The sequence below is a fragment of the Lolium rigidum genome, chromosome 2 (assembly GCF_022539505.1).
Source record: "Lolium rigidum isolate FL_2022 chromosome 2, APGP_CSIRO_Lrig_0.1, whole genome shotgun sequence".
Taxonomy (NCBI): domain Eukaryota; kingdom Viridiplantae; phylum Streptophyta; class Magnoliopsida; order Poales; family Poaceae; genus Lolium; species Lolium rigidum.
In genome coordinates, this window is record NC_061509.1 from 177,260,281 (window position 1) to 177,284,180 (window position 23,900).

General features: G+C 44.1%; 1 protein-coding gene across 2 annotated transcripts; it reads left to right on the plus strand.

Annotated features, from left to right (window-relative positions):
• The first annotated feature begins 14,081 nt into the window (after window positions 1-14,081).
• LOC124687743 (tRNA (guanine(37)-N1)-methyltransferase-like) lies at window positions 14,082-18,818 on the plus strand. Of its 2 annotated transcripts, none has more exons than XM_047221494.1 (11): window positions 14,082-14,338; window positions 14,452-14,573; window positions 14,926-15,030; window positions 15,325-15,387; window positions 15,487-15,560; window positions 16,046-16,562; window positions 16,648-16,731; window positions 16,949-17,098; window positions 17,560-17,666; window positions 17,814-17,888; window positions 18,376-18,818. In XM_047221494.1, the coding sequence occupies exons 1-11, from the start codon at window positions 14,235-14,237 to the stop codon at window positions 18,457-18,459; spliced, it is 1,485 nt and encodes a 494-aa protein (XP_047077450.1). In that variant the 5' UTR covers window positions 14,082-14,234; the 3' UTR covers window positions 18,460-18,818. The 2 variants fall into 2 exon arrangements, with proteins under 2 accessions (XP_047077450.1, XP_047077451.1); XM_047221495.1 differs by having other exon boundaries at window positions 14,083-14,338; window positions 14,476-14,573.
• Window positions 18,819-23,900: the final 5,082 nt, after the last annotated feature.

Here is a 23,900-nt window from a genome sequence, read left to right on the forward strand (position 1 = left end):
AACATGCGATTCCGGTACAAAAATTGATTCCGACTCCGGACTCGGTTTGATCGATGGTACTCTTAAGTGTGCCAAGGCTATTCCGGGAGGAATTTCTTGCCTAGATGAGCCCAGCTTGGACAAAGCATCCGCGGCTTCATTTTCACGCACGCGGCACATGGTGAAACTCACACCCTTCGAAGAAGCCGGCAATCTTTTGCACGTGAAACCGGTATGAGGCCATGTTGGCATCTTTTGCGTCCCAATCTCCGGAACACTGTTGTACCACAAGATCTGAATCTCCGTAGCAAATGATCCGGTGTGCACCAATTTCTTTTGCGACCTTAAGTCCATGGATCAAAGCCTCGTATTCAGCGACATTGTTTGATGCCCTGAAATGTACTTGCAAAACATACCGGAGATGATCCCCCTTGGGTGAGGTTAGCACCACACCGGCACCTAGACCCTCTTTGAGTTTGGATCCGTCAAAGTGCATCTTCCAGTATTCTATTCTTTGGTATGGCGGCTTGTATTGCATTTCTGCCCAATCAACCAAGAAATCAGCTAAAGCTTGTGATTTTATGGCATCCCTTCTTTCATACACCAGTACGTATGGTGATATCTGGATCGCCCATTTTGCAATCCTGCCGCTAGCATCTTTGTTGCACATGATATCGGAGATGGGTGCCTCACTCACCACCTTCATGGGGTGCTCCTCAAAGTAGTGCTTGAGCTTCGTGGCGGCCATGAACACGCCATAAGTCATTTTTACGGAAGTGTGGGTAGTTTTGCTTTGAGAGGGAGAGCACCTCGCTCAGGTAGTATACCGGCCTCTGGACGGTTTTTCCTTCCTCTTCTCTTTCTACTACCACAACAACACTCACAACCCGGTTAGTTGCTGCTATGTACAACAACATGGGCTCTCTTTCCAACGGTGAAGCCAGTATTGGCGCAGTGGCTAGCATTGTTTTTAGCTCTTTAAACGCCGCGTCTGCCTGAGGGGTCCAGACGAACGTATCGGATTTTTTCATCAGAGCGTAGAGTGGCAAGGCCTTTTCTCCCAACCTGCTTATGAACCGGCTCAACGATGCTAAGCTTCCGGTAAACTTTTGTACATCCTTAAGATCTCGCGGTATCGTCATTCTCTCGATTGCCGGATCTTTACCGGATTGACCTCAATGCCCCGGCTTGATACGAGAAAGCCAAGCGGTTACCGGCGGGGACACCGAAGGTGCATTTTGCCGGATTAAGTTTCATCCGGAATCTTCTTAAGTTATCGAATGTTTGCCGGAGATCGTCGATTAAGGTTTCTTTTGCCTTAGTTTTTACCACGACATCGTCCACATAAACTTGCACATTCTTTCCGATTTGGTCAAACAAACATTTTTGCATACAGCGCTGGTACGTTGCACCAGCGTTGCGCAAAGGCATAGTGACATAGCAATAAGCCCCGTGCGGGGTAATGAACGCAGTTTTTATTTGATCTTCCTTTTTCAAGGGGATTTGGTGGAAACCGGAATAAGCATCCAGGAAAGACAACAACTCACACCCGGCAGTGGAATCAATCACTTGATCGATCCGCGGTAAAGGAAAAGGGTCTTTTGGGCAAGCCTTGTTCAGATTGGTGTAGTCGATGCACATGCGCCACACCTTTGGAGCTTTTGCTTCGAGGTTCTCATCTTTCTTCTTTTCGACCAGCACCGGATTGGCCAGCCACTCAGTGTGCAGCACTTCCACGATAAAATAGGCAACCAACAACTTTGTCACTTCTTCTCCAATGATTTTCCTCCTATCCTCGGCAAACCGGCGTAAAGGTTGTCGCACCGGCTTCGCATCCTTCCGGACATTCAAAGAGTGCTCAGCCAGCTCCCTCGGAACACCTACCAAGTCCTCCGTCGACCGAGGCAAAGATATTCCGATTCTCACGAAGGAAGCTGACGAGCGCGCTTTCCTATGCCTCACCGAGGCCGGCACCGATACGAACGGTACGCTCAGGGAAAGCCGGATCCAGCACGATGTCCTTTGTTTCTTTTGTCGGCTTGAACGCCGGAGCGCTCAAGCTTGCACTCATTGCCGCTAAGCTCAACTGTGAAGACTGAGCCAGCGCAACCGCAGTTTGCATCCTCCTCTTTTCCTCTGCGATCACCAGCGATTCTGCCAGATTTGATCCGGCGGAAGCAGTTTCCAGCGAAATCCTATAATTCCCCACCACGGTTAAGGGTCCACGAGGTGCCGGCATCTTCATCTTGAGATACGCCGTGTGGGTCGAGGCCATGAAGGCAGCCAATGCCGGTCTCCCCAGCAGCGCATGGTACGGACTATCTAAGTCCACCACCTCGAACTCAATGTTTTCAACCCGGCAATTGTCACGTCCTCCAAACGAGACATCCACCCGGACTTTTCCAACCGGTGCGCAAGACAAACCGGAACGATTCCGTGGAACGTTGTACGAGTTGGCTGAAGCATGTTTTCTGTTATGCCCAGCGTATGCATGGTGTGCCGGTACATTATGTTTATGCTGCTCCCATTGTCTATCAGCACTTTGCTGAACTTGACGCGAGTCGTTGGCCCTTTCATGATTGGGTCCACCACGAGAGCGTAACCACCCGGATTAGGCATTACCTTGGGGTGATCCTTGAGCGACCAGGAGATTTCCTGATCTGACCACTGCATGTATTTTGGTACCGCCGGCATCACCGCGTTCACCTCCATGGAACGGCGATGTAGGCTCTGCCTGTCTGTCGGCTCAGTGACGAACACGACACAGCACACATCTGGATCCTCATAAACATTCCGGCCCAAAGGTGCCGGTGGAGGTGGTTGGCCGTGGCCCTCTCCCACCTGATTGACTTGCTGGTACTGCTGCCTGTTTGGCTGAGGCTGTACCGGTAAAGCATTTGCTCCGGTAAGTGGTGGTGGTGGTGGTAGTTGTTGCTGGCGCAGCATATCTTGAGATGGTGGCAACATTGTGGAGCACCCTTGTGCTTGCGCATCTTTTACTGCTCCCTTGAGCATCAAGTACTTGGTCCAAGAACAATCCTTCGTCAGGTGGTTTGATGGGTGAGCCGGATTCGGCGTGTGCCACCGGCAAGGTTGATCCATGGCGGCTTCCATGGTGTATTTCACGGGTTCTTGCCAATTCTTTTTCTGGCCCCAGGGTTTCTTTTCGACCCATTGTTTTTTAGGACCCGCCCATGGCTGCGATCCGGTTCTACGCCTACTGGCTGCCGGCGGCATCGAGGGTTTCTGTACTGGCAAGCAACTTGCTGCGGAGCGTACCTTCGATCCGGGAAATCCTCCCTCCTCTTGTTGTTCCGGTTGTCCCAGTATTGCTCTTGGCGCTGCTGAGGCGGGTTTGATTGTTCCGGCTCAGCTTGTACCGCCGGTTGCATTGGGTCTCCCAACGCATAATTATCCGCCACACGTATCATCTCTGCCAAAGTTACCGACATGTTCCGCTGTAGCTTTTGCCACAACGGCGAACCTCTGCGGCATCCATTCCAAAACCAAGCTATGGCTTGCGCTTCTATCACCCCTTCACAAGAGTTTCTAATGGAGTTCCACCGGGTCAGGTAATCCCGGTGCGTTTCCGTGGGTGCTGCACACACAAAGCGAGCTGCTGAGGCCTGTTGGGCCTCCGGTAGGTGCTACTGAAGTTACTCACAAAAGCTTCCTCGAAGTCCAACCAACCATTTATGCTTCCTGTCGGCAAGTTGTTCAGCCAGATTCTTGCCGGTCCCACTAAAAACGTTGGCACAATCCTCACGGCCCAACGCCGGTTTCCTCCTCCGGCTACACATCCTCCACCGCCAGCGACGTACACCGCGGTCACGTAATCCGCGAGCCAATCCTCCGGCTTAGTGGTGCCATCATATGTTTTGGTGTCACGGGGCAACTGGAAGTTGCGAACCGGAGGTTGCTCTTTCATGATCCTTGGGCCAAAACACTTTGGACCCGGAGGACCCTCTCGCCTCTATCATTTCGGACAGGATACACTCTATCCAGGACGGTGCCTCGCATCCCGTTCTGGCAGGTGTCTTTCTCCCACGCGCTCTCCCAATGGGTTCCGGTAAGCGGTGAGTCTTGTCGAATCAGCTTCATCGTAACGTTGCGGTACCGCGGCCCTTGCCTGCCGGTACCTTGGTGGAGGCATTTCCTCCTCATCGTACGCTGCCCTTGCAGCTTGATAGTTTTGCCCGGTTTCATATCTACCGGCATGATTGTTTCCGGCATAGCCTCCTTTGGCGTAGCCTCGATCTGCCCCTTGGCTTTTTCTACCGGCATCGTGTTGCCCGGCTTGTTTTTTTCCGGCAAGGACCGGATCGTACACAGTCATTTCATGTGCGTTCATCTCTTTTTCTCTCCTTCTGTCCGGATGGGGGGACGAGGCCTGCCCATGGGACTTGCTTCCGGCATTCTTTGTTGAACGCGCGAATTTTGAGGCCGCAACCTTGTTCAGCTTAGCCAGCTGCTCAGCATTCTGCTGCTCGATAGTTTCTAGCAGCTCTCGACACGCTCTTGCTTCGCTTTGCCAAAGCATCTCCGGAAGCGATTCGCATAGCTCTTCTGCAGCTTTAGCAGCTTTTATAGTTTTATCCGAGCTCTGTACTTAGGTTTCTCTACGATGCTCACGAGATGCTTGAGGTACTTTTGCTCGGCAAGAACTTCCTTACGCAAATCCTGATCTAGATTGCGAGCTTTAAGCCGGTTCTCCCGGTATCCTAGCGGCATGAGCGCTAACGAAGCAAAGCCATGGGCAGCGTTGTACTCACGTAGGGTTAGGTTCAGCTCGCGCTGCGCCCGGGATGATGTCGGCGCCGTTTCCGAGCAGCTTCTGGCGTTGTGCCTCCAGCTCCGCCTGAGCCGCTGCCGGGTCGATGTTCTGCGCGATGGGCGTTGCCAGCACGTTCATCGCCGCTTGGAGTGGTGTTTCCGGTGGCGCGGAAGATGCTCCTGCAGCGCTAGCATCGCGCTCCAGCGGTGGCTTGGCCGCACGGGTCGAAGCCGCCCGACCTGCACCTTCATCCACAGCCTCCTTGCCTACGCCGACCGCGCCGGCCATCATCACCTCGACAATGCCGGCGGCGCGGCCAGCACAGAGCCACCTTGGCGGGTCCGGTGCCACCAGCACCGGCGAGAGGCGCTGGCGCACGGGGACGGTGCCGAAGTAGACGCGGTGGCTGCCGAACTCGATGATGCGGCCGTTCTTGGGGAAGATGCCGCCGTTGGCGAAGCAGCCCGCGTTGTCGTTGATGAAGTCCATGGAGTAGAGGCGCTGGACGAGCGCAGACACCGTCCGCCCGCCGGCGACCTCGAGGATGCCCGCCCGAATATGAACTCCAGCAAGCGCCACTTCATGCCCCACGGTGGGCGCCAACTGTCGTCGTGGGGAACAGACAGATGCCATAGGATGGCTTAAGTTGGGGCCGAATGGACGCTAGAGGATTCGGGCGAGGGTTTGTGATTAGATGGGATGAACTTCCGGATGCTTTCCTCAAGAACTTAGCCAAGGCTAGAGGTGGAAGAAGAAAGACATAAGGAAGAACTCGCTCTAGATCATCTCTTCATTGATCTCCACAAGTTACAAGTTTCTGAATACAAGGGCTCACACGTACCTACATACATGCCCGTGAAGAGGGCTACCCCCTCTCCTTATATAGGGGAGAGGGTGGCTTACAGGGGAAGAAACCCTAGAAACCCTAATGGCATCTTTGACTAGACAAACTACTTTACAAAGTTACTTTAATCATAGATGACACCGGGGTCTTCTTTAATCGTGGAGGCCGACGTCCTCCGGCTTCTTTCAGCATCATCCTCTTCTTTATCGTCAGGCCTTCGTTTAAAGCTACTTTGCTTAGCTCATCTTTGTCCTCTAGCTCTGGAGAGAATCTTTGACCAGTCCTGCCGACGTGCTACAGTACACTTCTTACCGGTGGCCCGGTGTCTTTTCTATCCGGTTCCGGTATACCCCTTCTGGGGATACCGGCTTAGCTTCACTTAGCCAAATCCTTAACTTCGTGCTCCGGTATAAACATTAAACCGGTATCTTGATGGCCTAAACCATCCGGTTTTGGCATGCCTTTGGCATACCGGGGGTCATCCCCCCAACAGTTCTTCATTAATAGGTGCAAAGTACATGATGCAAGAGCTTAAACATGATCTATTTGAGCACAACAATTGCCAAGTATCAAATTATTCAAGATAATATATCAATTACCACATGAAGCATTTTCTGTTTCCAACCATATAACAATGAACGAAGTAGTTTCAACCTTCGCCATGAACATTAAAAGTAAAGCTAAGAACACCAGTGTTCATATGAACGAGCGGAGCGTGTCTCTCTCCCACACAAGCATGAATTTATTCAGAGAATGAAAATAAAAGCACACAGACGCTCCAAGTAAAGCACATAAGATGTGACGGAATAAAAATATAGTTTCACTAGAGGCAATGTTAAGGAAATCGGTAATCGTTAACTGCTCGTTCGGCTTGGGAGTAGCGATTAATCAGAATTCGAACGATTAACTGATTTAATCGGTCGGCTATTAATCGGTGCAACCTACACAAATTAGCACTTAAAAAATAGTTTATATAAGGAAAGTAATAGTATATGAGCCTCTATATGTCTAACCCTACTTCTCTAGAGCCTAAAATCCCAGAAAAACATGTATGCTTCTCCTCCATGACCAAATCTTCAAGATCACGAGCGAATCAGGATCCTCTAGCCGAAGTTACATTCCTTCCTTCCACTTCTTCACCTCTCACCTCTAAAGTTTAACTTCTCCCACCACCTACCTAGGGTACGACCCATCTTACACCACAACCACCTAACCTATTGAAGACGTCCTTGAGCTCCTGCACCAACTCCTCAAGGTGGTCGAGCTCCTGTATCTGAGGTCTGGGCAACTGCGAGTAACTGGTATGTGAGGGCAAGGAACTAGTTGGCGACAGTGGAAATCGTGTTGTTGGAGACTGCTATCAAGCGGGAGATTCACAACCTACTTTATTGGGGAGGGTTAGCGCCTGTACTAGCGATATGCATTGAAAATTTTGTAACTTCTTTGACCATGTGTAGTAGTTAATCGGGAACATACCTAGTAATCGGACTTTGGGTATGATTAATCGGGCTAAAGAATTAACACAAGCGATTAATGGTAATCGACACGGTCATGCCCCTAGTAGCGATTAATCGGCCTAGTAATCGCTGAATCGGCCTAGTTTTTGAACAATGACTAGAGGTGACCTGATAAGTTGTCGATGAAGAAGGGGATGCCTTGGGCATCCCCAAGCTTAAATGCTTGAGTCTTCTTGAAATATGCAGGGATGAACCACGGGGGCATCCCCAAGCTTAGACTTTTTACTCTTCTTGATCATATTGTATCATCCTCCTCTCTTGATCCTTGAAAACTTCCTCCACACCAAACTCAAAACAACTCATTAGAGGGTTAGTGCATAATCAAAAATTCACATGTTCAGAGAGGACACAATCATTCCTAACACTTCTGGACATCACCCAAAGCTACTGAAAGTTAATGGAACAAAGAAATCCATCCAACACAGTAAAAGAGGCAATGTGAAATAAAAGGCAGAATCTGTCAAAACAGAACAGTCCGTAAAGACGAATTTTTCAGGGGCACTTAACTTGCTCGGATGAAAAAGCTCAAATTGAATGAAAGTTGCGTACCTATCTGAGGATCACACACGAAAATTGGCAGATTTTTCTGAGTTACCTACAGAGAGGTCTACTCAAATTCGTGACAGCAAGAAATCTGTTTTCGCGCAGTAATCCAAATCTAGTATTAACCTTACTATCAAAGACTTTACTTGGCACAACAATGCAATAAAATAAAGATAAGGAGAGGTTGCTACAATAGTAACAACTTCCAAGACACAACAAAATAGTAGCAAAATAAAACATGGGTTATCTCCCAAGAAATGCTTTCTTTATAGCCATTAAGATGGGCTCAGTAATTTTAATGATGCACTCGCAAGAAATAAGAGTTGAAGCAAAAGAGAGCATCAAAAGCAAATAAGAAACACTTTTAAGTCTAACCCACTTCCTATGAAAAGGAATCTTGTAAATAAACAAGTCATGTAAGCATAATGCAACAAGCATAGGAAGGCAACACAAGAGCAACTTCAAGATTCTCAACATAAAGAGGGGAAACTTAATATTATTAAGATGCATATAACCATGTTTCCCTCTCTCATAATAACTTTCAGTAGCATCATGAACAAACTCAACAATATAACTATCACATAAAGCATTCTTATTCACATGCATAAACTCTCCACATAAGCATAATCAATTTTATTAGTAAAAGTGGGAGAAAATTTAACAAAGTAGCTATCATTATTATTCTCATCACCATAATCATCAAATATATGAGGCATAGTATAATCATAATAAACTTTATCCTCCATAGTAGGTGGCACCAAAATACCACTATCATTATAATCATCATAAATGGGAGGCAAAGTATCATCAAAGAAAATTTTCTCCTCAAAACTTGGGGGACTAAAAATGTCACAACCAGCTCCCCCAAGCTTAAATTCTTCCATAGCATTAGCAATAATAGTGTTCAAAGAGTTCATGCTAATAACATTGCTACAACTATTTTGCAAACAAAGTTCCATGGGTTTTTTAATTCTCTCTTCAAACACATCATGTCCTAATTCAATATAAAGTTCATAAAGATCTCTAATTTTTTTGTTGTTTTCCATTAAGCCTAACTAGTGAAAATAAAAACAAGAAACAAAAAGATGCAATTGCAGGATCTAAAGGAAATAGATTCGAGCACTCACACACCGGCAACAATGCTAGAAAATAGCTTAGTAGTCGGAGGATGTGAATACCTTTTACCTTACCTCCCCGACAACGGCGCCAGAAAATAGCTTGATGTCTACGCACGCTTCTATTCCTGTAGACATTGTTGGGCCTCCAAGAGCAGAGGTTTGTAGAACAGCAACAAGTTTCCCTTAAGTGAATCACCCAAGGTTTATCGAACTCAGGGAGGTAGAGGTCAAAGATATCCCTCTCAAGCAACCCTGCAATTACGATACAAGAAGTCTCTTGTGTCCCCAACACACCTAATACACTTGTCAGATGTATAGGTGCACTAGTTCGGCGAAGAGATAGTAAGATGCAAGTGATATGGATGAATATGAGTGGTAATAGCAATCTGAAATAAAGATGGCAGCAGGCAAACATGTAACAGAACTTGTTGAAAACGGTATTTCAATGCTTAGAAACAAGGCCTAGGGATCATACTTTCACTAGTGGACACTCTCAACAATGATCACATAAATAAATAACTTCTCTTCTCTTGTGCTACTTTCTAACACTCTCTTGTTGGATAATAAACACCATTCATTGTGTAGGGCTACGAGAGCACCCTCAAGCCGGAGTAAACAAGCTCCACAACGTCATAAAGGAAACACACACGATGCACACACTGTCACCATCACACCGTGGAGAGTGAATCCGGAGTTCATATTAAAGTAACCTCTAGAGTGCATAGTAATAATTAACTTCATAATCTACAAGAGATCACAATCATAACCTACGCCAAGTACTTCATGATGCACACACTGTCAACATTACATCATGAAGGAGGAATAGACTACTTTAATAACATCACTAGAGTAGCACATAGTAATAGTGATACAAAGCTCATGATCACATAAAGATCACATGGGAGAGAGAGATGAACCACATAGCTACGGTAGAGCCCTTAGCCTCGGGGGAGAACTACTCCCTCCTCATCATGGGAGACAGCGATGGCGATGAAGATGGCGGTGGCGTCGATGGAGATGGCTTCCGGGGGCACTTCCCCGTCCCAGTGGCGTGCCGGAACAGAGATTCTGTCCCCCGAACTTGGCTTCGCGATGGCGGCGGCTGCGTAACTTTTCTCGTATCGTGGCCTATCTCTTTAGGGTTTTCGCGACGGAGAGACTTCATAGGCGGAAGGGCAGCCTCGGAGGGGTCCTGAGGGACCCACACCATAGGGGGGCGCGCCCCCCCCTTGGCCGCGCCGCCATGTGGGGTGGGGCCCCCTTGGCTCCCCTCTGGTCCCTCTTCGGTGCTCTGGAATCTTCCGTGGAAAATAGGAAGTATGGCTTTGATTTCGTTCAATTCCGAGAATATTTCCTATGTATGATTTCTGGAACCAAAAATAGCAGAAAACAGGAACTGGCACTTCGGCATCTCGTTAATAGGTTAGTTCCGGAAAATGCATCAAAACGAAATAAAGTGTGAACAAAACATGTATGTATTGTCATAAAACTAGCATGGAACATCAGAAATTATAGATACGTTGGAGACGTATCAGTTGGTACCAGAAGTCCTCCTGAGGGACCATCATAAAATCCCCATATTGGTAATTTTTGGGATCATGCGAGCCACCACCACATTCATCTGCCACATGTCCAATTACACCACATAGGGCACAGAACCTTGGCATCTTCTCATATAAAACTCTGAACTTTTGAGGCTCTTTCCCAGGGTCTACCCTCCCTGTCACAAACCTAAGCAACAGTTTCTTGAAGTTGATGCTCAGGTATACTCTGACAAACTTCACATAATTCACTCCATTAGTCCCCATCTCCACCTCCAGCACTTTGCCAATCTTACTGGCCATGGTTCTAGCAGCCGCCGGATTACGCATCAAGTTTGGCAGCCCCATAATACGCACCCACACACGTATATAATCCAGAGAGATTGTTTCAGTATTGACCAAACCATCATATTCCTCAATAACAACAACACTGCGGCTAAACAGCCACAGACCACCATGCATGGCCGTCTTCCAGTCACCATAGCATCTAAATGTGCTATGAAAGTAAATTCTTCAATGTCACGGAACGTTACCTCCCGTGCCACAGCGCAGGCCACCTGCATCTTCTGGTAGAACGCTGTGTGCCTAAACGAGGTTTTGAGACAAACCCTAATGATAACAACCCACTTCATAGACGAGCGGTTCTCCTCAATCAAACCTGACAGGTCAACCACATCTTCCTCCTCCGCCGTAATCTTCAATCTATTCAGCATGTCCTCAATATTTTCCGGCGATTCCAGACCAGCAGGATCACTCCGTTCCTCATCTCGCCCCTTGGGTACAGCTTCAGCCCTGGTTAGGTTTTGTTCGACGACGATTGGACGGGATCTCCGATAGCCGACGATATGGTGGACTCCTACGGGTTTCGCCGCAGGAGGAGACCTAAACCCTAAATCGAAAGGGTAGATGTGCCGATTGGTTGTTTCTTTATTCAGTTTGCTTCCGCTTTTTATTGCTTTTTTCGAAATTTCTTCAAACTTAAATTTTGCTATGTCTCAAAATTTTCTCAAACTTAAATTTTGCTCCATTCGAAATTCTATAAAATTTAAATTTTGCCTAGTTTTGAAATTAGTTCAAATTCAAATTTTGCTACATTTCAAAATATGTTCAAATTCAAATTTTGCTCCGTAACCGAATTTGCTCCAATTCAAATTTTGTTCATGAACCGAATTAGTTTAATTCTAGATTTTCTTAAATTTTAAAATTTGTTCGGGTTCAGATTTTGTTCGAATTAGAAAAAAATGCAGCATCACGTGGAATCCGAACTTTGGCCTATGCCACAGAGGACCGAAGCTACGACCAGTGCGCTAGTGCCTGATTGGTGTACAACGATAGAGAAGTTTGGTACTGTTTTAGCCAGGAAAGCAATTAATGGGCCAGCCCAAAAGAAACAGAATACGATGTTGTACAAATGCTCGCTAAGAGCAATTCCAATAGTATAGCCGGCTGTTGGCTATAAGCAAGATGACATGTCATCTATAGTTAGCATGTAGCCAACAAGTATAATGAATGTACTACTTTTTCAATGGATGGTCCACCTTTCATTCACACTTCTTGCCTAGGAGCACGTGCTAGAGCTAGCTCTTGCATAAGAGCCTACTTACATTCTCTCTCCTCTTCTCTCTCCTCCAACTAGACATAAATATATTATTTTAATTCTTGTAGCCAGCTGACTAGGTCTTATTGTACTTGCTCTAAGGAGCGATGAATAGAGCAAACCCTATTCTCCGCTCATTGCGGAGGTTATCTGGGGCGCCGCTTAAGGGAACCAGTTATGGGCCGGCCCAACTAACGAGAGTCCCCTTCACGTTCTGTTATTTCGTTTTTTTCCCTTCCTTCTGATTTCAGGTTTTTCAATGGTTTTCTGTTCTCATGTTCAAATAAAAACGGTTTCTGTTCAGTTTATTTTGAACCTTTTCAATTTATAAACTTTTCAATTTGAAAATTTTCGAAATTTATTCAAATTTAAAATTTGTTCAATTTTGAAATTTGTTTAGCCTATGAAAGTTGTTCAGATTTCGTTTTTTATTTAATTTGCTCAGATTTTAATTTTTGAACTTCTCTCAATTTTAAAATTTGTTTAGATTCAAAATTTGTTCAAAATTATAATTTGTTTAGATTTTGAAAATGTTCAGTTTTAAAAAATGTTCACTTTGAAATTTGTTCATTCTAAAAAATGTTCAGTTTTAAAAATGTTTACTTTTTAAAAATAATTTTGAAAAACAAAATTTGTTTTCTAAAACTTCAGATTTAAAATGCTTTACAAATGAAACAAACCAGAAAATAGAAGAGAGAAAAAAGATAACGAAAAAAGTGGGAGTACCTTTAATTGGGCCGCTGCTGGGAGGCCCATAAGCTAGTGCTTAAGGCGGGAGGGAGACTCGCTCTCGCTTAAAGCGGGCAATAGGAGCGCTCGATGAATAGGTGTACCCCTCGGGAGCTATCGTTTGAAGGGAGCAGCTAACCATCTCCCCTTAGCGATGGTTTATAACTATCTCTAAGGGAAACCGTTAATGGAACTGGCCCATTAGTTCGGTTGTTTCAAATTTTCCTAAATTTGAATTTTTTTAGATTTAAAATTTGCTCAGAATTGAAATTTTCTAGTATTCAAAAATTGCTTAGATTTCAAATTTTCCTAGATTCAAAATTTGCTTAGATTTAAAAATTTCCTAGATTCGAAATTTGCTCAGATTAAAAATTTGCTTAATTTGAAATTTGTTAAAATTTGAAATTTGCTTAACTTTAAAATTTGCTCCACTTTAAAATTTGTTAAAAAATAAAAAAATATAAAAATCAAAAATCAAAAAAACTGAAGAAAAATCGAAAGAAGACCGAAATCCAAGAAAAACCAAAAAAAAAACTTGACAAAAAACGGAAAAACCCGTGGCCTACTGGCTCCGTGCCTGTTGATGGCCCGCGGCCCAAACTCTCCCTGTTAGGAAACCACGCGAGCGATGGTTTGTACCCATCACCTGCGGGTGATAAATAGGAATTCCCGTACCCCTCGTTAGCAGGAGCGAGCACGTATCGCTTTAAGACAATCTCCAGGTGGGCCGGCCCATTAAGTTGATCGCGTCGTAAAATAAGTACAATACTTTCTCCTGTTGTACTCAAACCAAGCAGTAGCTGAATGGTTGGAGAGTCCGCTCCACGGGCGTCAAGACGCAAGTTCGAACCCGAGTGTTTTCTCGAATCTGACAAAATTTTGAATTTAAATAAACTTTGGATTTGAGAAAAACATATCTAAAAAAATCGGATTTAAAAATATTCAAATATAAAATTTTGTCCAAGTTTGAAATTTGCTCAAATTTAAAAATTGCTCAAATTTGAAAAATACATGAATTTAAAATTTGCTCGAATTAGAAAAATGCTCAAAACAGAAAAGGAAAAAATACACAAAAAGGAAAAACAGACAACTGGAAAAAAAGAAAAAAAATTTGAAACCGAAAGAACCAGAACAAGAACCGAAGAAAAAACACAAAAAAGAAAACCGAGAACCAAATAAGAACCGACGAGAAAAAACAAAAAGAAAAACCGTCCCAGATGGGCCGCGGCCCACTCGCTCCGCACGCGTGCGGTAAATAGGGATTGGCGTCGTACGGCCCGGGGAGCTCAAGAAACGGCAGCATGGGTCGAAGCCCACCTAGCACGGATCTTCCCCATCACTTCCTTGTCTTCCTCTCGGACCTTCTCCGCCGTCTTCCCCCATCGCTGCCGTCGGCAGCAACCGCCTGCTGCCGCGCACCAGTGGCGTCTCGGCGCCCCACCCTGCTCGAGGTTAGCCATCCTGTCGCCCCGCACTACTCCGGCCGAGCGAAACTCGTCGTCTACTCCAGCACCGGCCGCCGTCTGTCTAGTCTTCAGCTCCCCCGGCGTCAAAAACCCTAGAAACCTGAGGTAGAGTTTGTGTGGGCGGCCATGGAGAAGCTCGACGAGAGCAAGTTCGAGCAGCGGCTGCAGCTCCTGGCGCTCCGCATCCCCCGCCAGCTCGCCTCCGCCGTCACCCGCCTGCTCCGCTCCGGGTAACGCCTGCCGCTCCGTCACTCTATGATCCAATGATTCCATCTGGAGGATAGCACAAAATTTCCCGGATTCAAAGTATCCTTCCTGTTCAGTACCTGTAGCGGTAATGCAGAGCTGAATTTTCTTGCCCTCGTAGGTACCTGCTGGACATGCCGCGGGTCAAGCCTGTAGTCGAGGACCCGGAGAGTGAGAAGAGCAGGCTCGTCGTGCTGTCGGAGAAGATCCAGAACCCCGGTATGGCTTGACCTCTCCCTGCAATCAAGCAGATATTTATTTATTTTGACTTGTGAGATGCTTGGCGATTGTTATTGACGACTGTAATAACGGCACCGAGCTTGCTTCTCAGAATTTACCCAAAAAAATAAAATAGTTACTGTAAAAGCTTGATTGCGGTGATAAGAATTAAGACTTGTTAAGCCCATTTGGTTGTTCATGTCTATATTGTTAGTTGCTACACTTCTGTACTTTGCTGTGCTTACTTATTGGCCTCTTTCGTAGTCAAACAAAAACTTAAATGTACTGATGTTTCTATTCTCTTATGCTTCTATCCAAAGAGCCTTATGTCCATTATTTTTGGTACATGTAGATTTGTCTGACATTCCGGAGCAGGTCCGCGATTCATTGAAGCAGCTGTGCAGTGTTGATGTTGTACCATACACGTTGACTCTTGGTTATTCTTACTGGAGTGCTGGTCAGTTTCTCTTCTGTTCTGCGTGATCCCATTCCTATAGTGGTGTTGTGGTGTGCTTCTTAGCCGTGATCAACTCTGTTTCTGTATATACTACAAAATGAATAGATGGTAATTTAGTTTTCTTAATAATAATTGAAGTCAAGCACTGTTTGAACATTCTTATTTGCTCATCTTGAATACTACTTTTAACCCCCACTCTTTGTATTTGTAGGATTTCATTTTGATAGATCTGTTTTACTCAGCTAATGTGGTTTATGTCGTTGGTTGGATGCTAATATTTTTTATTTCGCGCAGACCATATTCTGAAGCAATTATTGCCTGCAGGAGTAGAGGTGCCATCTTCGTTTGAAACAATTGTTAAGTTATACTTGACTGTACTTCATGAAGCTTTGATTTTGTTATTTTCCTTTTTTTCTTTGCTCTTGTTACTGATAGTGCTCTGAATGAATTTTGCAGGCCATGTTGCTCACTTAAACATACCTGATGATTTGCTAATATACAAAGATGTCATAGCAAATGTTATCTATGATGTAAGGCTGCTTGCTTGTCTTTTTTTCTTTTCTTTTCCATGAGTAACTTGCCCATATCCAAATTCCTACATAATCAAGGATACTTAACTTGGAGCAAAGTGTTTGCTCATTAACATGAACTACTGCTTGAATTTATTTCTCCATGTATAAGGACAATGCAGAGTAGCACTACTCCGTAATGTGCAAAAAGATTCACTTAGCATCATGTTGCATTTACATACTTCATATATTCATATAAGTGCAAGGCCTCCCCAAAAAAAGTGCAAGGTCCTGCCCATACTTTACTTTTACCTTTATACCGCTCCTAAACCCAGATATGAGCGGGTTTACCTTGCAACTTTCACATGAAAATAGGCTAAAGTAAATTGACACCAGAGTTGTAAAGCAGTTGGCTCTGCAGAAATATTGAAATGATTCATAACATTCTAGAATAGTTTGCCTACATCCATTCTTCAGCTAATGTTTTCTGTCATGCTTATATGCAGAAAAATTATCCAAGGATTCAAACAGTGGTGAATAAAGTTGGGGCAATTTCAAACGAATTTAGAGTTCCGAAGTTTGAGATTCTAGCAGGGAAGAACGATATGGTGACTGAAGTCAAACAGTATGGTGCTACATTTAAACTTGACTATGGTTTGGTCTACTGGAATTCGAGGCTTGAGCATGAGCACATCCGATTGGTTTCTCTTTTCAAAAAAGGAGATGTGATCTGTGACATGTTTGCTGGTATTGGGCCATTTTCAGTCCCAGCTGGACAGAAAGGATGTATTGTATATGCAAATGATTTAAATCCAGACAGTGTTCATTATCTTAAAATAAATGCAAAGATTAACAAGGTGGAGGATTATATCTTCACACATAACATGGATGCTAGAGTATTCATGCAAAATTTGATGATAGCACCTGATCCAGAAGCTAAGTCCCAATTTGCTGCTGCTAATTGTTCTTCTGGAGAAACAGTTTCTGCTAATGAACATTCTATGCCAAATGGTAACAATAATGGTACATTCTGCACCCCCTATCCCCTCTGCATGCTGGTTTTTGGTGAATTTTTGCTCAAACACAATCTAACTCTGTTGCATAATAGATGTACAAGAGGTCTGCCAGGAGAGTTTGGATGACTCCTCTGTGGTGAACACTGCGAAAAGGCGTCAAGAAACATCTAATGAAGGTAACTACATTGTATGTAATGTCTGTAGGAATCCTGCTAGAAGTATATCTGCTTTCTCAATGTTTCAAAGTATTTATAGCCTGGGACTATATGTTAACTGAAACTTCTGTATGAGTGAGGCCAGCATCTTAATCCAATTGATAACAGGCTTGATGAGCGCGGCAATTTTTGCTATTATGTCTCTTGTCGTAGAGTTACAATGTTATGCTTCCTATAGGTGATGTTGCCTGCCAAGAAGAGGATGCCAATCAAACAAAAAAGAGGAACAATAAGAAAGTAAAAAGCTCAGGGCCACTACCTGTCAAGCCATGGGAGCACATTGATCATGTAGTAATGAATCTCCCTGCTTCTGCGCTTCAGTTTCTCGGTAATGTTATTTCATCTCCTAATTTCTCCCGGTCTAGTGATCATATCCTCTCTCTGTGTTTTGGGGCAGGGTTCTTTTCAGTTTTCAGCATGTTATGTAGTACTATGCAATTTCATAGTAGTTAATTTAGCTTACTGCAAATAACATGCAACTTTTTCCCGGATAGCAGTGTAACATCCCTGCTTCTGGAAATATCTCAACCTGTCAGCCATATTAACCTTTTAGATCATGGTCCTGCGTTAATATGCACATTTGGTTCAGCCCAGTAGAAATGAAAGTTTCCCCTAACAAGAGGATTTCCTTTTTCTGTATAAAATACCTTTGGTGTTGCTGTCTATACAAAACATTTAGTAATTCTCTTGTACATATTTGGTGCAACTGATTTAATATTATTGAACAGTTAATTCTTATACACGTATTGTTGCTCTGTATTTAGTTCCTTATCTGCATCTATTATGCAGATTGTTTTAGTGGACTTGTTCAAAAGAGATGCTGGAAAGGGTCATTACCTTGGATCCACTGTTATTGTTTCATCCGTTCAAGTGAATCTGAAGAATTGATACTATGTGTAGGTCTATCCCTCTTTGGTTATTTCTCAGTAAATGTTTTTTTTTATCATACCATAGATCCATAACAGGCAACACTATCTATATGCTTATATCTATTTTTGCTAGGCATTTGTATTTTCTTTTAACAGCTATTTCCCTCTTTGCAGGAAGCACAAAATAAACTGAATGCCAAGATAGCAGAACCAATATTCCATAGGGTTCGTGATGTTGCACCTAACAAGGTAGGTTGTATACTTAAGTATCCATACTAATTGTCTGCAAGACTTTGTGCGTACTTCAAATGTTTGTTGATCTTACCACATGCCCTTTACTGTCTTTTTTCCCTTTCTCCTGCTTTAAGCACAATGTAAGACCCAGACCAAAATTTTATAGATGCACACCCCGAATTATCTTTAAACAGTTTGATATATTTATTTCTGTGACGAAGGGAATAAGAGGGTACACGAATACAAATTTTATTTAAGCATGAAGCACATATCAATTATTCCAGAATAATCTATGCGACACATGATAATCCATTTGGCCACTAATAACAGTTTTGCTTGTTTGAGTTGATTATCGACACATGGTAAACTTTGCCTGGCCCAAACCGATTTTTTCTGTTTCCAGCAATATCTGGAAAGTAACGAGGAATTCTTGATTCTTTTTTAGTGTTTGTTGGTAATCCTAATTGCAGAAACTTCTTGTGATGTTTGATGTTTGTTGCAGGCGATGTACTGCTTAAGTTTTAGGTTACCCATGGAATGTCTTGTGGAGGAAACTGAAGATAACGTTCAGTCAGTTGATGGTTAGCCCTCTTCTGTTTCCTGGTACTTTTGGAGCTATCCAGGGCAGTTGAACCGAATCACTGTTCCATTGCGAAGGGTGGTTAATAGGATGATTTGTCAGATTCAACCTGGGGAGGTGCTTGTCGGGGCTGAAATCAGCACCCCGTTAGCGCCGTCTGATTTAGTGTTCTTCTGCCATTGGCTTTACATTAGGAAACAGTTAGTTGGTTTTGTAAGGCCTCAGATATGTGTTGTCCTTATGTAGTAGAGAGATATCTCGCATTTACGGGGATATATCAGGTTCCAGTTTCAGTTTTTTTTTTTTTGACACGTGTAAGCAGTTTTTTAAATCATATCTTCAGTGTCGGCGATGCTAGTATTACTATTTGACGCGTGCTATGGCTAAACGTTATGTGGCGCTGTGTGCTCTGTGGTGACTCGCAGTTTATTTTCTTGACAGTGTGACCGCAGCCAGTTAAAATTGCGAGGAACATTAGCAATTAAGCTCAATTTTTGGTCAGTGCAACCTGAAAAAACTCGGTTGAAACTTGTGTGTAACTGCAGTCAGCGTGAATCATGACGCGAATTACAGAGAAGTCGATAGAGCTTATAACCTACAAAATGGCACCGCAAACTGCGTACTTGAGCTTGAGAGCAACGAGGCAGTGCCGCAGGGTTGCAGAACGGAAGAAATGTTTCGCTTCCCAAAAGCCGTTTGAACGGCCGGCGTCCCGTCGAATCGATCCGTCCAACACCTGACCTTGCGTTCTTGCATATATTCGGGTCGAGACCACAACGTCGACACCGGCCGGTTGGTGTGGAAAGGCCACCCCATGCTGCGCAATCGCAACCCTTTCGTGGCCACGGGCGACGACGGCCTCCTCGTCATGCCGGGGCCGAGAGGCTCGATCTACGCCCTGAGAGCATCTCTAGCAGAGACCCGTAAATGGATCAGAAGTCAGAACCGAAAAATAACCGTCAATTTAGGGGTTCGGCTGAAAAATGCCGCCGATCAGTTACCATAAAAAGGGCTAAAACCGAAAAACCTTTTTCGGGCCGAGACCGAAAACCCAAATCGGCCTATATTTGTAGGGATCGGTCGAGCGAACCGAACACTCGATCCATATCTAGGGCGCGTTGAAATTTCAGCTGACGCAACTGCTCGCTCTCTCTCTCCCCGCGCCGCCACCACACTCTACCGCTGCCGCACCGCTCGATTCGCTCGAGCCCCGCATCCCGGAGCTAGTGCAGGTCGCCCCGCACCCCACCCGCTGTTCCTCGCCCAACTCTGGGTGCCGCCGCCGCTCCATCCAAATCGAGGATCAGCTCGGGCGACGAGTTCGTCGATGTCGATCTGTCGGATTCGTCGAGTTCGGACGATTCCGACCTCGACGAGCTGCTCTAGGACGATGAGATGGAGTCCACCATGCTCCTCCTCTCTGTCAAGGAGCTGGAGGACCACGCGAAGCTGCTGAATCGGAGGCGCGGGTCCGTGATAGGCCGGAACCACATCCAGCGGAATCGCCTCCTCGGCCACGAGTAACTGATGGAGGACTACTTCACCGAGGTACCTAACTATCCGCCCCATCTATTCCGTAGGAGGTTGATACGTCTCAAACGTATCTATAATTTCTTATGTTCCATGCTACTTTTATGACAATACCTACATGTTTTATACACACTTTATGTCATTATTATGCGTTTTCCGGAACTAACCTATTGACGAGATGCCGAAGGGCCGATTCTTGTTTTCTCGCTGTTTTTGGTTTCAGAAATCCTAGTAAGGAAATATTCTCGGAATCGGACGAAATCAACGCCCAACATCTTAGAATTCCACGAAGCTTCCGAACACTCGGGAAGGACCGAGAGGTGGGCCACGGGGCCACCGGATGATAGGGCGGCGCGGCCCGGGGGGCGCGCCCCTATTGTGTGGCTGCCCCGTCGGCCCTCCGACTCCGACTCTTCGCCTATTTAAAGGTCCCCGACCTAAAACCTCGATACGAAAAAGCCACGGTACGAGAAACCTTCCAGAGCCGCCGCCATCGCGAAGCCAAGATCTGGGGGACAGGAGTCTCTGTTCCGGCACGCCGCCGGGACGGGGAAGTGCCCCCGGAAGGCCTCCCCAACGACACCACCGCCATCTTCATCAACGCTGCTGTCTCCCATGAGGAGGGAGTAGTTCTCCATCGATGCTAAGGGCTGTACCGGTAGCTATGTGGTTAATCTCTCTCCTATGTACTTCAATACAATGATCTCATGAGCTGCCTTACATGATTGAGATTCATATGAGTTTTGTATCACTATTCATCTATGTGTTACTCTAGTGATGTTATTAAAGTACTCTATTCCTCCTCCATGGTGTAATGGTGATAGTGTGTGCATCATGTAGTACTTGGCGTAGGTTATGATTGTAATCTCTTGTAGATTATGAAGTTAATTATTGCTATGATAGTATTGATGTGATCTATTCCTCCTTTATAGTGTGATGGTGACAGTGTGCATGCTATGTTAGTACTTGGTGTAATTGCAATGATCTATCATGCACTCTAAGGTTATTTAAATATGAATATCGAATGTTGTGGAGCTTGTTAACTCCGGCATTGAGGTGCTCTTGTAGCCCTACGCAATTAGTGGTGTTCATCATCCAACAAAAGAGTGTAGAGTGGTTTTATTATGTGATCAATGTTGAGAGTGTCCACTAGTGAAAGTATGATCCCTAGGCCTTATTTCCGAACATCGAATCTTCGCTTATTTACTGTTCTGTTGCATGTTTACTCGCTGCCATATTTTATTCAGATTGTTATTACCACTCATATACATCCATACTACTTGTATTTCACTATCTCTTCGCCGAACTAGTGCACCTATACATCTGACAAGTGTATTAGGTGTGTTGGGGACACAAGAGACTTCTTGTATCGTGATTGCAGGGTTGCTTGAGAGGGATATCTTTGACCTCTTCCTCCCCGAGTTCGATAAACCTTGGGTGATCCACTTAAGGGAAACTTGCTGCTTGTTCTACAAACCTCTGCTCTTGGAGGCCCAACACTGTCTACAAGAATAGGAGCACCCGTAGACATCAAGCACTTTTCACGGCGCTGTTGCTCGGGGAGGAAAGGTAAAAGGCACTCATACTCCGGTCCCGGGTAACTAAGTACTTTTCTGTTGCCGTTGTGTGTGTGCTCGAAGCTATTTCCTTTAGATCCTGCAATTGCATCTTTTTGTTTCTTGTTTACACTAGTAAGGCATAATGGACAACAATGAGCTTCTTGTACTATTTCCTGAGTCAAGACATGAATGGTTTAATGCGAAAATTAAAAAACCTATGGAACCTTATTTGCATGCTAGTAGCAATGATATTAGTATGAACGCTTTGAACACCATTGTTGATAATGATATAGAAAATTCTAAGCTTGGGGAGGTCGGTTTTCATGAGAATGATCTCTTTAGCCCTCCGGGTATTGAGGAGAAAGTTTATGTTGATTATGATATGCCTCCCATATATGATGATTATAATGATAGTGGTCTTTTGGTGCCACCTACTATGGAGAGTGAATTTTATTATGATTATAATATGCCTCCTACACTTGATGAGAATAATAATGATAGCTACTTTGTTGAATTTGCTCCCACTACAATTAATAAGAATGACTATGCTTATGTTGGGAGTAGTAATAATTTTATGCATGAGACTCATGATAAGAATGTTTCATTTGATAGTTATATTGTTGAGTTTGCTCATGATGCTACTGGATATTATTATGAAAGAGGAAAATATGGTTGTAGAAATTTTCATGTTACTAAAACACCTCTCTATATGCTGAAATTTTTGAAGTTACACTTGTTTTATCCTTCTATGCTTGTTGCATTATGTCTACATGACTTGTTTATTTACAAGATTCCTTTTCATAGGAAGTGGGTTAGGCTTAAATTTGTTTTGAATTTGCTTCTTGATGCTCTCTTTTTCTTCAACTCTTATTTCTTGGGAGTGCATCATTAAAACTGCTGAGCCCATCTTAATGGCTATAAAGAAAGCACTTCTTGGGAGATAACCCATGTGTTTATTTTGCTACTGTTTTGTTGTGTCTTGGAAGTTGTTACTACTGTAGCAACCTCTCCTTATCTTTATTTTATTGCATTGTTGTGCCAAGTAAAGTCTTTGATAGTAAAGTCAATACTAGATTTGGATTGCTGCGCAGGAACAGATTTCTTGCTGTCACGAATTTGAGCAGTAGTCTCTGTAGAAAATTTAAAAAAATCTGCCAATTTACGTGCGTGATCCTCAGATATGTACGCAACTTTCATTCAATTTGGGAATTTTCATCTGAGCAAGTATGGTGCCACTTTAAAATTCGTCTTTACAAACTGTTCTGTTTTGACAGATTCTGCCTTTTATTTCGCATTGCCTGTTTTGCTGTGTTGGATGGATTTCTTTGTTCCGTTAACTTTCAGTAGCTTTGTGCAATGTCCAGAAGTGTTAAGAATGATTGTGTCACCTCTGAACATGTGAATTTTTCAATTATGCACTAACCCTCTAATGAGTTTGTTTTGAGTTTGGTGTGGAGGAAATTTTCAAGGGTCAAGAGAGGAGGACGATACAATATGATCAAGAAGAGTGAAAAGTCTAAGCTTGGGGATGCCCCCGTGGTTCATCCCTGCATATTTCAAGAAGACTCAAGCATCTAAGCTTGGGGATGCCCAAGGCATCCCCTTCTTCATCGACAAATTATCAGGTTTCTTCTCTTGAAACTATATTTTTATTCCGTCACATCTTATGTGCTTTATTTGGAGCGTCTGTTTGTTTTTGTTTTTGTTTTTGTTTGAATAAAATCGGATCCTATCATTCTTTGTTTGGGAGAGAGACACGCTCCGCTGTTTCGTATGAACAAATGTGTTCTTAGCTTCATCTTTAATGTTCATTGCGAAAGTTGGACTATTTCATTCATTGTTATATGGTTGGAAACGGAAAATACCGCATGTGGTAAATGGTTTAATGTCTTGAATAATGTGATACTTGGCAATTGTTGTGCTCATATAGATCATGTTTAAGCTCTTGCATCATGTACCTTGTACTCATAAATGAATAACTACATAGAGCTTGGTAAAATTTGGTTTGCATGATTGATCTCTAGAGTCTAGATATTTTCTGGTTAAGGTGTTTGAACAACAAGGAGACAATGTAAAGTATTATAATAGTTACAATATGTTCATATGTGAGCTTTGCTGCACCTTTTATACTTGAGTTTGCTTCAAACAACCTTGCTAGCCTAGCCTTGTATTGAGAGGAATTCTTCTCGTGCATCCAAATCCTTGAGCCAATAACGATGCCATTTGTGTCCACCATACCTACCTACCACATGGTATTTCCCCGCCATTCCAAAGTAAATTACTTGAGTGCTACCTTTAAAATTTCTATTCTTTGTCTTTGCAATATATAGCTCATGGGACAAATAGCTTAAAAACTAT